Source organism: Carassius gibelio, chromosome B10, assembly GCF_023724105.1.
Source record: "Carassius gibelio isolate Cgi1373 ecotype wild population from Czech Republic chromosome B10, carGib1.2-hapl.c, whole genome shotgun sequence".
In the NCBI taxonomy this organism is placed as follows: Eukaryota; Metazoa; Chordata; class Actinopteri; order Cypriniformes; family Cyprinidae; genus Carassius; species Carassius gibelio.
Window position 1 is genome coordinate 9,208,388 of NC_068405.1, and position 13,904 is coordinate 9,222,291.

At 39.0% G+C, this 13,904-nt stretch overlaps 1 protein-coding gene across 3 annotated transcripts; it reads left to right on the forward strand.

Annotated features, from left to right (window-relative positions):
* The first annotated feature begins 156 nt into the window (after positions 1-156).
* dhx29 (DEAH (Asp-Glu-Ala-His) box polypeptide 29) lies at positions 157-13,640 on the forward strand. 3 transcript variants are annotated; one of them, XM_052567827.1, is made up of 27 exons: positions 157-787; positions 1,003-1,073; positions 1,295-1,408; positions 1,491-1,620; positions 1,709-1,851; positions 2,655-2,795; positions 2,882-3,008; positions 3,111-3,266; positions 4,135-4,306; positions 4,394-4,514; positions 4,598-5,200; positions 5,296-5,439; positions 5,526-5,702; positions 5,830-5,970; positions 6,049-6,193; positions 6,328-6,448; positions 7,518-7,602; positions 7,735-7,823; positions 7,914-8,042; positions 8,406-8,480; positions 8,966-9,191; positions 9,304-9,440; positions 9,520-9,610; positions 12,525-12,842; positions 12,942-13,073; positions 13,249-13,345; positions 13,454-13,640. In XM_052567827.1, the coding sequence occupies exons 1-27, from the start codon at positions 643-645 to the stop codon at positions 13,507-13,509; spliced, it is 4,086 nt and encodes a 1,361-aa protein (XP_052423787.1). In that variant the 5' UTR covers positions 157-642; the 3' UTR covers positions 13,510-13,640. The 3 variants fall into 3 exon arrangements, with proteins under 3 accessions (XP_052423787.1, XP_052423789.1, XP_052423788.1); XM_052567829.1 differs by lacking the exons at positions 157-787; positions 1,003-1,073; positions 1,295-1,408; positions 1,491-1,620 and having other exon boundaries at positions 2,882-3,036; XM_052567828.1 differs by lacking the exons at positions 157-787; positions 1,003-1,073; positions 1,295-1,408; positions 1,491-1,620; positions 1,709-1,851 and adding an exon at positions 1,907-2,562 and having other exon boundaries at positions 2,882-3,036.
* The last annotated feature ends 264 nt before the right edge of the window (positions 13,641-13,904 follow it).

Consider the following 13,904-nt stretch of genomic DNA (forward strand, 5'->3'; position numbering starts at 1 on the left):
CAACAAAATACGTTTTTTTTAAATAATCAAAATAAAAATTTAAGGAATTTGACGTTATTTAAATTTTGAAAAGTAATTCGTTTTATTTTAAGTCTTCTCAAGTGACAGGTTTTGATAAATAAACCCACAGTTTTTTTTGCATAATAATGTATTTTTAGTAAAAAGAAAAGAAAGAAAGAGATAAACTTTCTGGTTTATTATTATTTATTAGATGTTTTATGCGAGACGAACGGATAGGTTCACTAGTTTGTAATAATAAAAAAACATATATTTTTGCATAAATTTTGGTTAAAGAAATCGCCTTAACAAAATAATGTCATTTCCAAAATAAATATTAAACGGACGGACAAAATTGTTATATATTAATAAACACGTTTTTTTTTATTTACATAAACACAACACTGTACGAAACACTGCTTGTGTACAAAGTTCCAAAAATCCCAGGTTTTCTGAAGTTTATGTTGAACTTTTATTTTGAAAATTAAACGCTTCAATAGTTTCAGGCTTCATACACACTGCGATAGAGTTGGCATCGTTGTCTGACAGCAGCGGCTTCTTTACCGATTTCTAGCTATACGTGTTTTGTTCATATAAATGTGGATCATTTTGTGTATTGTTCAGTAACACACACTTTTCTTTGCAATGGGCGGGAAGAAGAAGAAGTCAGCTGCAGTGAGTGTGAGTGTGAGTGTGAGCTCAACCAGTGCAGCAGCTGAATCCACCGGCAGAAAACAGCTACAGAAATCAAATAATGACCAATCAGCCTCGAAGGAAAACAAACTCAGAGGTCAGAATTCATTTAAAAAATCTTGATTGATTGAACGAGACAATATAATTCAAAATTGTAATTAAATTTCCACTTATTTGAATTCAGATGTACTGTGTAAAGTAATAATCAGTAGGTTATTATGCAGAATTTTTGCATTGTTTCATAACATGTTAAATGTCTTGACAGTCTGTCTGCAAATGCCTTTAATATTTGATTTATTTAATTTCTTCTAGCTCCCAAGACATATAGTCTTATCACCAATGAACAGACTGACACCAGTGTGTCTGATAAATCAATACTGAAGGTAAGTCTCAAAACAAAGAGGTCATACGTGAGTTTACTTGATTCAATTTGAGTCATTAAAAACTTTAAAAAAATAAATAAAAAAAATCTTACCAACCCCAAATTTTTAATGTTTGTGTGAGCAACATCATCTTTTTTTTGACAATATGCATCCGTGCCTTGTCTTACAATTGTTTCTTTTTTCTTTTCTTTTTTCTTTTTTTTTTTGTTGCATGTTTTAAGGTTGTTATCCAACCAGAACTGGAGAAGAAGGTCATTAAGTTAATTAATGAATACAGACAAGAACATGCTGATGAAGGACCAATATCTGGGAGACTCACCTCCAAGAAGTTGCTGGTAATTATTTTCTGTTTCACCTTGAATTGCAAAATAAATAAATAAATATATATATAATATGTATATCCGTATTGTTTGTCAGGATCTGTACACAGCTCTGCAGATGTTCCGGTTTAAGGCTGAGCACATCGAGCAGGCCATGAAGAGCAGTGTGCTGTACGGAGGAGACCTGACCTCAGCGCTCGACTGGCTCTGTCTGAATCTCAGAGACGGTAAAAGGTTCAGATTGTAGTAACAAACTTATGTCTTGCTCTTAAAACATAAACCCTTGTTTTGAGTTTTGCTTTTCTGTTATCAAAGATGAGCTACCAGAGGGATTCAGCCAAAAGATGCAGGAGGAGGAACAGAAGAGTCGACCCAAGTTCCAGGCTCCTAAAGAGGACGAGAAACAAACTGTGACTAAGAAAGAAACGTATGAAGAGGAGGACGAACCAGAGGCCAATGTGTGTTAAAGTGTCATGAGAATCACATTTCCCTGAAAGGAATAGAACACCCAAAAATAAACATTTCCTGACAATTTACCCATCCTTAGGCCGTCCCAGATGTAGATGAGTTTGTTTCTTGTTTCAACAGATTTGGAAAAATTTAGCGTTACATCATTTTCTCATCAATGGATGCTCTGCAGTGAATGGGTGCCATCAGAATGAGAGTCCAAACAGCTGATAAAAACATTACAATTATCCACAAATAATCCACTCCAGGCCATCAATTAATGTCTTGTGAAGTAAAAAGATGCATGCGTTTAAGAAACAAAATGATCATTAAGATGTTTTAACTTCTGGCTAAAATATGCATCCTTAATCTATAATAATAACACTTCCTCCATCCTCTGTTGTCCTCATGCATCAAAATCCACCAACATACAGTATTTAAGAACTTTGGACTGTTTTCACTTGTGCTTGTTCTGTGCGTATTTCTCTCATGGTTCAGATGAGAGACAGGAATATTATGGCTAGCCAATTCATTTTTTATGTGGAAGAAATGGTTTGAAGTTTCTTAAAACACAGCTCTTCATTTCACACGACATTAACTGATGGACTGGAGTGATGTGGATTATTGTGATGGTTTTATCAGCTGTTAGGACTCTCATTCTGACGGCACCCATTCACTGCAGAGCATCCACTGGTGAACAAGTCTTCAAATCTGAAGACTGTGTAAGTTTTCAGCAAATTTACATTTTAGAGTGAACTATTTATTCAATGTTTTGAGATTTAAAAAAGTTGAAAAACCTTTTATTTGATGACAGAGTTCTGTAAAAGACAACGGTGACAGTATGAAGGAGTGGATACTGCGCTACGCTGAACAGTCTGAAGATCAGAGCAGTGAAGAAGATGAAAACAAGGACTCGCGTGTGTCTAACCCAGAGCTGGAGGAGGAGTTTGATCCTGTGAGTTTCACTCAGTCTGGTCTCCACATTACGTCACTGTTATATCTGGAGCTTCCAGTAAGTTGTCACACACACTCTTCCTGCAGAATGACAGATACCTGCGGCTCAGCGCTCAGCTGTATGATGCGATGGAGATGGCTGCTGAATCTAAAGCCAAGAAAGACAAGGCAGGGCAGAGGACAGCGCAGGATCGCATCAGAGTCATTCAGCAAGGTCTCTGCAGGGTCTTCTACCTTTCAGGGTATCTGTTCATTGTAGCACTTGAGAAAGTGTTGCCATGAATTTGTTTCTCAACAGTGTTTGTTTACATTACAGAAATGAAGCCTTTGGAGAGTCATCCGATGTTTAACTCGGCTATCAAAGTTAAAGACACTCCTAAAGAGGAAAAGAAGCCGGTTACACTCACTGATGGCAAGGAGGACCTCAACTTCAGCCTTTTCGAGCAAGCAGACCCACCACCAGCAGAAAAAGGTACGATTATTTTTGTATCATTGTGTGATTACAATGTATCCTTTTTTTTTTGTTTATATTTGTTTAATTTAATTTTGTTTATTCTTTAATGATGTTGATTATTATTTTATGATATTTGTGTTGCTTTGTTTCTTTATGTTGTTATTTCATGCTTTATTGTATTGTTCTTATTTTATTCTTGTATTTTAATGTTGTTTGTGTTATTGTTATTTTGCATGATTTGTTTATTTTATTTTAGTTATTTTTCTTTTCTTTTTTTTAATGTGTTTGTTGTTATTATTTTAATGTTTACCATTTTTATGTTATTTACATTTTATGCTGTTATGTTTAGTTTTTTTTATATTTGTATTTAACAAAACTTTTTAAAAATTTGTTTTGTGTTTTTTATTTATTTATTTTATTTTGTATAAGTTCTATTTTGTTATTTTACTTTATTGTATGTGTTGGGTTTTCTTTCTATTTTATTTTGTTACTTTATATTGTTGTTATTTCATTGTATTTTTTTGTTGTTGTTTTATTTTGTGATATGTTATACTATGTTTATCTTGTTATATTGTGATATTTTACATTTGATTTTGTGTTATGCAATGTTTTTGCAACACAATTTTATTTTTTTCCCCTTTTTATTTTGGTTATTTTATGCTTTGTATGTTTTTTTTAATGACATTGAATTTTTTATCATTAAATTTAATCATTATTTCATATCATATTTTACATGGTTGTGTATTTGTTGTATGTCTGTTTTATTTTATAATGTATTTTATGCTGTTATTGTGCCTAGGTAGTTCATTGCATTCATGGTTTTTCTCTATGTCTTGACAGTTATTGTTAACCATGTTAATCTGATTTGTCATTGTTGATACTCAAGCTGAGAAAAAGAAGAAAGAGCCCAAAGACATTCGTAACTTTGACTACACATCAAGGAGCTGGACTGGCAAGTCACCAAAGCAGTTTCTGATTGATTGGTGCAGAAAGAACCTCCCGAAGAGCCCTCCACCATCCTTTCAGAAAGTTGCAGTCGGCAGATACTGGAAATGCAAGTATGATGCATAAACATTGCATCTGACTTCTTCTAATTGTATATTGAATGCAGATTTGAGTGTCTGGTTATGTGTCATTGCTGTCAGAGTTCGTATCCAGAGGCCTAATGATGTTTTGGAGGTTTGTCCCACTATCCTGACTGAGGACGGCATGCAGGCCCAGCACTTAGGAGCCACGCTTGCTCTCTATAACCTAGTCAAAGGACAGGTGATTCCAAAACACCACATTCACATATTAAACATACAGTTCATGTATTTCATTCATTTTATCCCTCCTTTGATCTACATTAGTCGGTGCATCAGCTTCTGCCGCCCACCTACCGTGACGTGTGGCTTGAGTGGCGAGACAGCGAACAAAAAGAAGAAGAGCAAACCCGCTCCGCCATCAACAAACCACGCGACCAGTTCATCGCACGTCTGCTCGCCCGCCTCAAACAGCAACACACCCTTCAACCGGAGGCCGAGCCGCAGGAACGTCTTCAGGACGCCGAAGCAGAGGACTCCTGGGAGAACCTGGACACGCAGGAGGACCACGAGCCCCAGCGCGGAGGAGGCCTGGAGGCGGAGGAGGCGTCCCGGAGGCTGTTTCTCAGACTGCGGAGCTCGGCTCTGGCTCGCAGGCTGCTGTCTGAGAGGGAGCAGCTGCCCGTCTTCCAGCACCGTCAGCAGCTGCTCGAGGCTCTGCGGCGCCACCGTGTGCTGGTGATCGCTGGGGAGACAGGAAGCGGGAAGAGCACACAGATTCCTCAGTTCATCCTGGAGGAGCTCCTGGCTAACGGGGAGGCCGCGCAGCCTTGTAATGTGGTGGTGACGCAGCCCAGGAGGATTTCAGCCATGAGTCTGGCCAGCAGGGTGTCACAGGAGCTGGGGAGCGAGGACGGACCGGGAGCCAAGGTTAGATCGCAGGGAGATTAAAGAAATGAAGTGTCATAATTGCAGTTCAAGACAGAGACACCATAGTAATATATCCTTGAATGTTTGTATTCCAGAGCTCACTGTGTGGATACCAAATCCGAATGGAGAACCGCTCCGGGGACGCCACACGACTGCTGTACTGCACCACAGGAGTCCTGCTGCGCAAACTACAGCAGGACCGGCTCCTCAGCTCCCTCACACACATCATCGTGGACGAGGTGAAGCGCACATAACTCTCTCACTATACCTACAGGGCACACTTCATGCTGCACCGTTTAACCCCAAAATCATCTCAATATCGTAGGTTCATGAGCGGAGCGTCCAGTCAGACTTCCTCCTCACCATACTAAAAGAAGTGGTCCATAAGCGCTCGGATCTGCGGTTGATCTTGATGAGCGCTACGGTCGACTGTCAAAAGTTTGCCAACTACTTCAACCGCTGTCCTGTGGTCACCATACCTGGCAGAGCCTTCCCTGTGGAGGCAAGATTACACCTAGACATATGCCTACATACTCTAACATTAGTATTTAGATGATTTTTCATATATGCATCATATTTTGTGTTATAATTGGTCAGTAAGCAGTAATAATGACACGCTGTGGTGGCAGGTGTTTCATCTGGAGGATATCGTGGAGGAGACGGGTTACATTCTGGAGCAGGACTCGGAGTACAGTCAGAAGTTTGTGGAGGAGGAAGAGGAAGTCAGCCTCAACATCACACAGAAAGGAGGAAAGACTCTTCAACACCAGGTAAGGACATCAATACCTTATCTGTTTAGCATGCGTACGGTTATTCTGTGGTAAATGTTTGTGTTGTTCTGTGTTCAGGAGCTGATCGTGAGGGACTCTGGCCCAGGCTGGGATCTGAGCCCTGAGCTGGATCACTTCAGCAAGCGGACGAGACACGTCCTGCAGTATATGAACCCCAATAAGATCAATATGGATCTAATATTAGACCTACTTGAATACCTGGGTAATATAACACACATACATATAGAGCATTATAAGCATTATATGTACCTCACTAGAACCCAAACTGTATTATTAGCAGTGTACTTGTTAATGGTTTAAATGAGTAAATGAAGTATCTCTGGTTCTTCTTCTCAGACACATCGCCTCAGTTTCGAGATGTGGACGGTGCGGTTCTGATCTTCCTCCCAGGCCTGGCTCATATTCAACAGCTGTATGATCTGCTCACCACCGACAAGAGGTTCAGCACCAAGGACAGGTAAAAGAAAAGAAAGAAATAGTTCAACTTACTCTCATGCCATTTAAAATATACTGTAGATGAGTTGTTAGTTTCTTCTTCATAACATATTTGGAGAAATTTAGCATTTAATTTTACTCACCAATGTATCCTCTGCAGTGAATGGGTGCCGTCAGAATGAGAGTCCAAACAGCTGATAAAAAACATCACAATAATCCACAAGTAATCCACAGCACTCCAGTCCATCAGTTAACATCTTGTGAACTGAAAACATGCTTGTTTTTAAGAAACAAATTCTTCACAGGGTTCCTTCTACATTTATGTATTTGTGGTTTGCTGCCACAAATAGATTTTCCAAAAGGCTTTGACTTTGTTGAATTAACATGAGCATGAACATGCCACAAATATACAGATAGAGTGAAAGTTTGTGGGAAACACTGCATTAATACATTTTTAATTTCAGACCATCGCATAATGTTGCTTTCTCCGGTGAAAAAGTCATCTCGTCTCATTCAGAAGGGAAATACCGTAAATCAAGCACATATATCACAAATTGGGCAGTACAGGGGATGGACATTTTCACTGGAGGAAGTATTATTTTGGATTATGGTCTGGTATTTTGGTCAAAAGTGATTGTTTAAAGTTAAAACGCCTTCATACAAACACAGCTTTTTGCTTACAAAAGTAACTGATGGACTGGAGTGGTGTGGATTATTGTGATGTTTTCATCAGCTGTTTGGACTCTCATTCTGACGGCACCCATTCACTGCAGAGCATCCACTGGTGAACAAGTGATGTAACGCTACATTTCTCCAAATCTGTTCTGATGAAGAAACAATCTACATTTTGCATGACCCTGAGAGCGAGAACATTGTCTTATATATTCACTTTAGATACTTTAGATAGTAGTCAGAGAAGAGAAGAAGGTCTAAGGGACAGAAATACAGGCCAATCAAACTGGGGTGTTTTTTTTTTTTGGCAAAACATTACAAATTCATATTTTATTATTTTTGTCAAATTGAATATGGCATAAAGCTTTTTCCACCAGTAATTGTTTTTTTAATTATTATTGAACACTGTTTGCATCTAGATTCAAGCTGGTTGCCCTCCACTCCACACTGTCGTCTCAGGACCAGTCTTCTGCATTCACAGTGCCCCCTCCTGGAGTCAGAAAGGTACTGCAGTACATTCACGTGTTAGCAGGGCTCCATTCAGAATAGCAAACTTCATACTACTCCTCCTATTTCTGCAGTATGTAATATATATATAAATATACATACTAATACTAATCTCATATTCTCTTGAAGATCGTTCTGTCCACTAACATCGCTGAGACTGGTGTCACCATTCCTGATGTGGTCTTCGTCATCGACACAGGAAAGACTAAAGAGAATCGGTGAGCCGGGCCGGATCATGTCAGAAATCTAATCTGTCTATGATCTGATGGGTTTGAATGTTAGCGCTGATCTTCTGTTTCTGGTTTCAGGTATCATGAAAGCAGTCAGATGAGCTCTCTGGTGGAGACGTTTGTGAGTAAAGCCAGCGCTCTGCAGAGGCAGGGGAGGGCAGGACGTGTCCGAGGGGGCTTCTGTTTCCGCCTTTACCCCAAATTCAGGTACAACGCCACTGAGGTGCTTTACAGATTGTGGCCCATAGAGTACCAACGTTTAATTTCATTTGGTGACATCCAGCCAAAGAAACTTTAGGGAGATTATTAATATGAGTAAATTTCATTTATTAAAATTCGTTCGTTACCATGAGCAAACAGTGATGCTTCTAAAGCATTCAATAATAAGAGTTTGTTCATTTGAATCTTTCCTCGTACATTATTTAAATTAAAAGTTGTATCTTTTAATATTATTTAACCCAGACAAATGCCAAAACAAGACCCAAAATGAATATAATCAAATCTGATTTATGTTTTGTATATGTATAATGTATAAACTGTCATACCACACATGTCTGTTTTCCACCACAGATTTGAGAGCTTCATTGACTACTCCATTCCTGAGATTCTCCGAGTGCCTTTGGAGGAGCTTTGCCTTCATATTATGTTAAGTAGCAACTTTGTCTTTTGGTCGATCAGATATTTCAATGTTTTTGAGAGCTGCCTCTCCAGGGTTGTATTAATTTGATCAAAAACAGTAAAAAAAACGTAATATCATCACAATTAAAAATAACCGTTTTCAATTTGACTCTATTTTAAAATGTAATTTATTCCTGTGAATTTTCAGTGTCATTATGGTCACACATGCTGATTTCCTGCTCAAGAAACACGTCTGATTATTATCAGTGTTGAAAACACTTGTGCTGCTGCATATTTCTCTGAAAAACCTGATCAAAATGATTTTTTGGGGGATGAATAGAAAGTTCAAAAGAACAGCATCTACTTGAAATAGAAATGTTGTCTAACATTACTAAAGCATTCGCAGTCAATTAAAAAAAAGTCTGACCTCAGACTTCTAAGGTTAGTGCACGTGAATCATCTTTGCCGTTAGTCACACGCCGACTTGTGTCACCTCTCTGTGTGTGTGAACAGAAGTGTGAATATGGTTCTCCAGAGGATTTCCTGTGTCGAGCTCTCGATGCGCCTCAGCAGCAGGCCGTGTGTAACGCTGTCAGTCTGCTGAGGAAGATCGGCGCCTGTCAGCAAGATAGCTACGCCCTCACACCACTCGGACATCACTTGGCCGCCCTTCCTGTCAACGTCAAGATCGGCAAAATGCTCATCTTTGGTGCCATCTTTAGCTGCCTTGAACCCATTGTGAGCGTTTCTTACCCTCATGTTGTTCCAAGCGTGTTAGACTTTCTTTCTTCTGTGGAATATTGTTGGAGGACGTACTGAACAGCGTCTTTTGTTTGTTGTTACCATTCAGGCCACCATCGCAGCGGCCATGTCTGAGAAGTCCCCCTTTGTGACTCCTATGAACAGGAAGGAGGAGGCCAATCTGGCTAAATCTGCTCTAGCAGTCGCCAGCTCAGATCACGTGACCATCTACAGTGCTTACCTCGGGTAATCACACACGTTCAGCAGAACAGCACTGCATGGCTGTATGTGTAGAAAGGAAGTGTAATCATGGTAATGCTCACAGGTGGAAGAGGTCTCGAAGCGAGGGAACACGTGCTGAGACGGCTTTCTGCCGGAAACACTTCCTGAGCCGCACCGCTCTCATGACCATAGAGGTGACGTCCTCGTACAGCTCCTGACACATTAGCACAGTCATCATGATCTGACGGATGCACGGCTGATCTGCTAGAACTAGAAAAAAAAAAAATTATTGAAAGATCTCTCTCTCTATATATATATGTGTATGTATTGGTTAAAAAATCAAGTACCATGTTTTTTTTTTTTTTTTGTTCTTGTTGGTTTCATACATTTTTTAAAACATTTATACTTATACTAACAACAATCTTAGATTAATGTCTCTAAAATGTCATGTGGGGTAACCATCCAGAATGTTTCAGTATACTTACTACGTCTAATCTTTAACTTATATTATATATATATATATTTTTTTTCAATTACATAGAACAATTTTTTTTTAGTTAACAATAACAGCATTTATCCATCAAATGCAAGGAATAACATATATAATATATATATATATATATATATATATATGAAAAGGTTATCTCATAAATATACATTTTCAAACAGTTTTAAAAGTAAAAAGTATTTTAAGTAGCATTATGAATCTTACTGTTTTAAATATAAAATATTACAAAGTTGTATTCTTTGTTGTTTTTATACATTTTTGAAAACTATTTATATAATTTTATACCAACAGAAAAAGATTATTTAAACTTAATGTCAAATTAATTAGTTTGTTTCTGTGTAGCTTGAATTTATTTTGCTTCATTTTACTTTCAGTTTTAGTGTGTTAGTACTCAGTAAGTTAGTATTTAAACTTATTTCTAGTGTACATTTACATTTCTAATATTCATCTATTATTTATATTTTCTTTTATTTCAGCTTTATTACAGTTACCTAAAACTACAAATACTCATTCAAAGAGTTTTCTTTATTTTCATGACTATGAAAATTGTAGAGTCACACTGAAGGCATCAAAACTATGAATTAACTCATGTGGAATTATATATGGAATTATATACATAACAAAAAAGTGTGAAAAACTGAAAATCTGTCATATTGTGGGTTCTTCAAAGAAGCCACCTTTTGCTTTGATTACTGCTTTGCACACTCTTGGCTTTCTCTTGATGAGCTTCAAGAGGTAGTCACCTGAAATGGTCTTCCAACAGTCTTGAAGGAGTTCCCCGAGAGATGCTCAGCACTTGTTGGCCCCTTTGCCTTCTGTCTGCGGTCCAGCTCACCCCTAAACCATCTGGATTGGGTTCAGGTCCGGTGACGGTGGAGGCCAGGTCATCTGGTGCAGCACCCCATCACTCTCCTTCTTGGTCAAATAGCCCTTGATGCCTTCAGTGTGTTTCTACAATTTTCATAGTCATGAAAATAAAGAAAACTCATTGAATGAGAAGGTGTGTCCAAACCTTTGGTCTATATATATATATATATATATATATATATATATATATATATATTAGGGGTGTAACGGTTCACAAAATTCACGGTTCGGTTCGATACGATACACTGATGTCACGGTTCGGTTCGGTTCGATACGTTTTAGATACAGCAAAATGTAAAAACATCTCAACTTTTCAGAATGCCGCAAGCGCACCGCGGGTCATGTGACAAGAACCAACCAATCAGCTTCATCCTTTCCCGTAACAACGTTGAGAGCTCAGCCAAGATGAAGGAACAGCTGATCATAGTTGTATATGGATTGCAATTTTGAAATAAATTCAGTAGCAGAGCTACTGCAAGCGATTTTTAGAGCTGCAAATCCATTTATCCTTCGCTGAAATTTCCGCGTCTCATGGAGAGAGCACGTCATTGTTGCTTAGCAAAGACAGACGCCTCAGGAGAAAGACGCGCTTAGCGTTTTCCATGCGTTTTTAGGCACGATATGTGAACGGCCCCTAAGGCGCTCGCTCACTCAGCACGCGCTGAAGGCTCGTTGCAAAATGTCGAATGCCTTTAACAGACCAGAAATATAAGATCCTAAAATAACCAACAGGTCTGGTGTTTGGGTTGGATTCCCTGTAAGCTATAGTGTCTAAATGCTGCAGGGATAGTTTGCTGCGTGCATGTTTCTCCTTTTTTTCGTCTTTTCCCAGATAGTACTGACGCATATTTCCCAGATATTCCCGCTGGTTTTTTTTTTTTTTTTTTTTTTGTAATCCCGCTGGTGTACCCTGTCATGTTGCAGATGCGACATACCGTTGTTTATTTATCCACCACTCTCTTGCCATCACCATTATAGCTTAAAGGGAATCCAAAGTGCACCCAAACACCAGACCTGTTGGTTATTGGAGGATCTTCTCATTTCTAGTCTGTTAAACGCATTGGCTATTTTGCAACGAGCCTTCAGCGCGTACTGAGTGAGCGAGCGCCTGCTGAGTAGCCTAACATAAACATATAAGTTGGTGTTTTTTTCTTCTTCGGGAGTGTCAGGGGCGTTGCCTGTTACGTTGTTTGGGTTATTGGGCTACCTTGTTGAACGCATATCATTATATTTCTTTCTCTCTCTTTTTTTTTTTTTTCAAATATAATTAATTACTCCAACGAACCGTTCGGTATACATAATGCGTACCGCGTACCGAACCGAAAGCGTCGTACCGAACGGTTCAATACGAATACGCGTATCGTTACACCCCTAATATATATATATATATACATTTTTAATTATATCTAAAATATGTGTTATTTTCAAGTTTGTGGTTTTCTATCAAAAAATGTTTTCCTGTATTTTGGGAACACCACACTGATTCAGAAAATGGTTTTCAAATACTAAAATATTAAACCCCAAATGGAACTTTTTTATAATCTCCAGACTGATAAATAGGTACACCTTGTCATTTTTTGTTTCATCTCTGTCACAAAACAATATGAAAATGTATTGAATTCATTCACAAACCGAGGTGTGTTCAAGTGAATGTAGGAATTTTTATGTATTTTTGAATATTTAGGGCAATACATTAAACCGACCCCTAACCTTTTACTCTTGAACTTTCTCAGGATGTGAAGCAGGAGCTCATCAGGATGGTGGAGCAGGCCGGTTTCGTTTCCTCCAAGCCCAGCCGAACCCCTCGCTCTCGGCCCGGCGCTGAACACAAAGCCATCGGCTCGCTCTCGCAGCAGGACGTCTCTGTCCTCAAAGCGGTGTTGACCGCGGGTCTGTATGACAGCGTGGGCCGGATCCTCTGCAGCCCCTCTCTGGACGTTCAGGAGCGGGTGGTGTGTGTGGCTGAGACGGCTCAAGGAAAGGCCCACGTTCACCCCTCCTCAGTCAACCGCTTCCTACAGACTCACGGTTGGCTGCTCTTCCAGGAAAAGGTGTGTTGGACTCGCTTTAATACATTACGATGACCTTTCGTGAAGTCTCTTATTACCCTGATCATTCATACAACCACTGTTTCCTCGTCCTGCCTGCAGGTGAAGTACACTAAGGTGTTTCTAAGAGACACTACGTTGATCTCTCCTTTATCAATGCTGCTGTTTGGAGGTGATATTGACGTGCAGCACAGGGAGAGACTCATCTCTCTGGATGGATGGATCTGTTTCCAGGTGAGGGAAAGTTTTTGTATGCGTGTCTTGTTTCTCATTGATTGTCCATGCATGGCTGGTTGTCTGATTTGCATTGATCGCTTCATTGGTGAGAGCACTGATGCATCATAAAATGGTTGTCAAAGTGTTAGATAACTCTAATAATAACAGTTAACACTGTTTCATTTCCCATCAGGCTCCGGTCAGAATTGGCGTGATCTTCAAACACCTTCGCAAACTGATCGACTCCCTCCTGGAGAGGAAACTGGCCAACCCCAAAATGAATTTGGAAGGTAACTTGTTATTGAATATTGTATTTTATTGGATATATTTATAGAACAAGGGTGCAGGCTTTCTGTTGAGAACACACATGTGATGGCTTTTCTTTTTATCCTTTTCAGATGAGAAAACCATTCAAATCATCACAGAACTGATCAAGTCAGAAAACATGCTCTGAGGAAGTGCCTGTTTGTTTTCAATTATGAATTACTGCAATGATGACGAACCTCACTGAGGGGTGAGAATATAAATTATATTGCCAAACCAGAATAAAAATATTTTAAGACAAACAACAAGTTTGTGGTATTCTTTAAAGCCATTATCATAATAGACTGACAGGGTGGTGGTGGTGCTGTTTTTTTTACTGTATGCCGATAGGAATGCGGAGAAACAATGTTGTGGTTATAATTTTTGTTATTGATAGAAGTGTATGCAATTACAAATTATGGTCTTGTAAATTTTAAACTTTGTAACTGGTTTAAGATTGACGTCTCAAGACTGACATGTAATTATTATAGACAAAAGTTAACTTGGGGAAACGTGTCTGACATAGTGGACTTTGAGGATGCAATC

Excerpts from the sequence above, each read along its gene's own strand:
- dhx29 (XM_052567827.1), top strand. The coding sequence starts at position 643 with ATGGGCGGGAAGAAGAAGAAGTCAGCTGCAGTGAGTGTGAGTGTGAGT. Across the intron at positions 12,843-12,941 it reads GGCTGCTCTTCCAGGAAAAG|GTGAAGTACACTAAGGTGTT; the intron begins GTGTGTTGGACT and ends TCCTGCCTGCAG. Across the intron at positions 13,346-13,453 it reads CCCCAAAATGAATTTGGAAG|ATGAGAAAACCATTCAAATC; the intron begins GTAACTTGTTAT and ends TATCCTTTTCAG.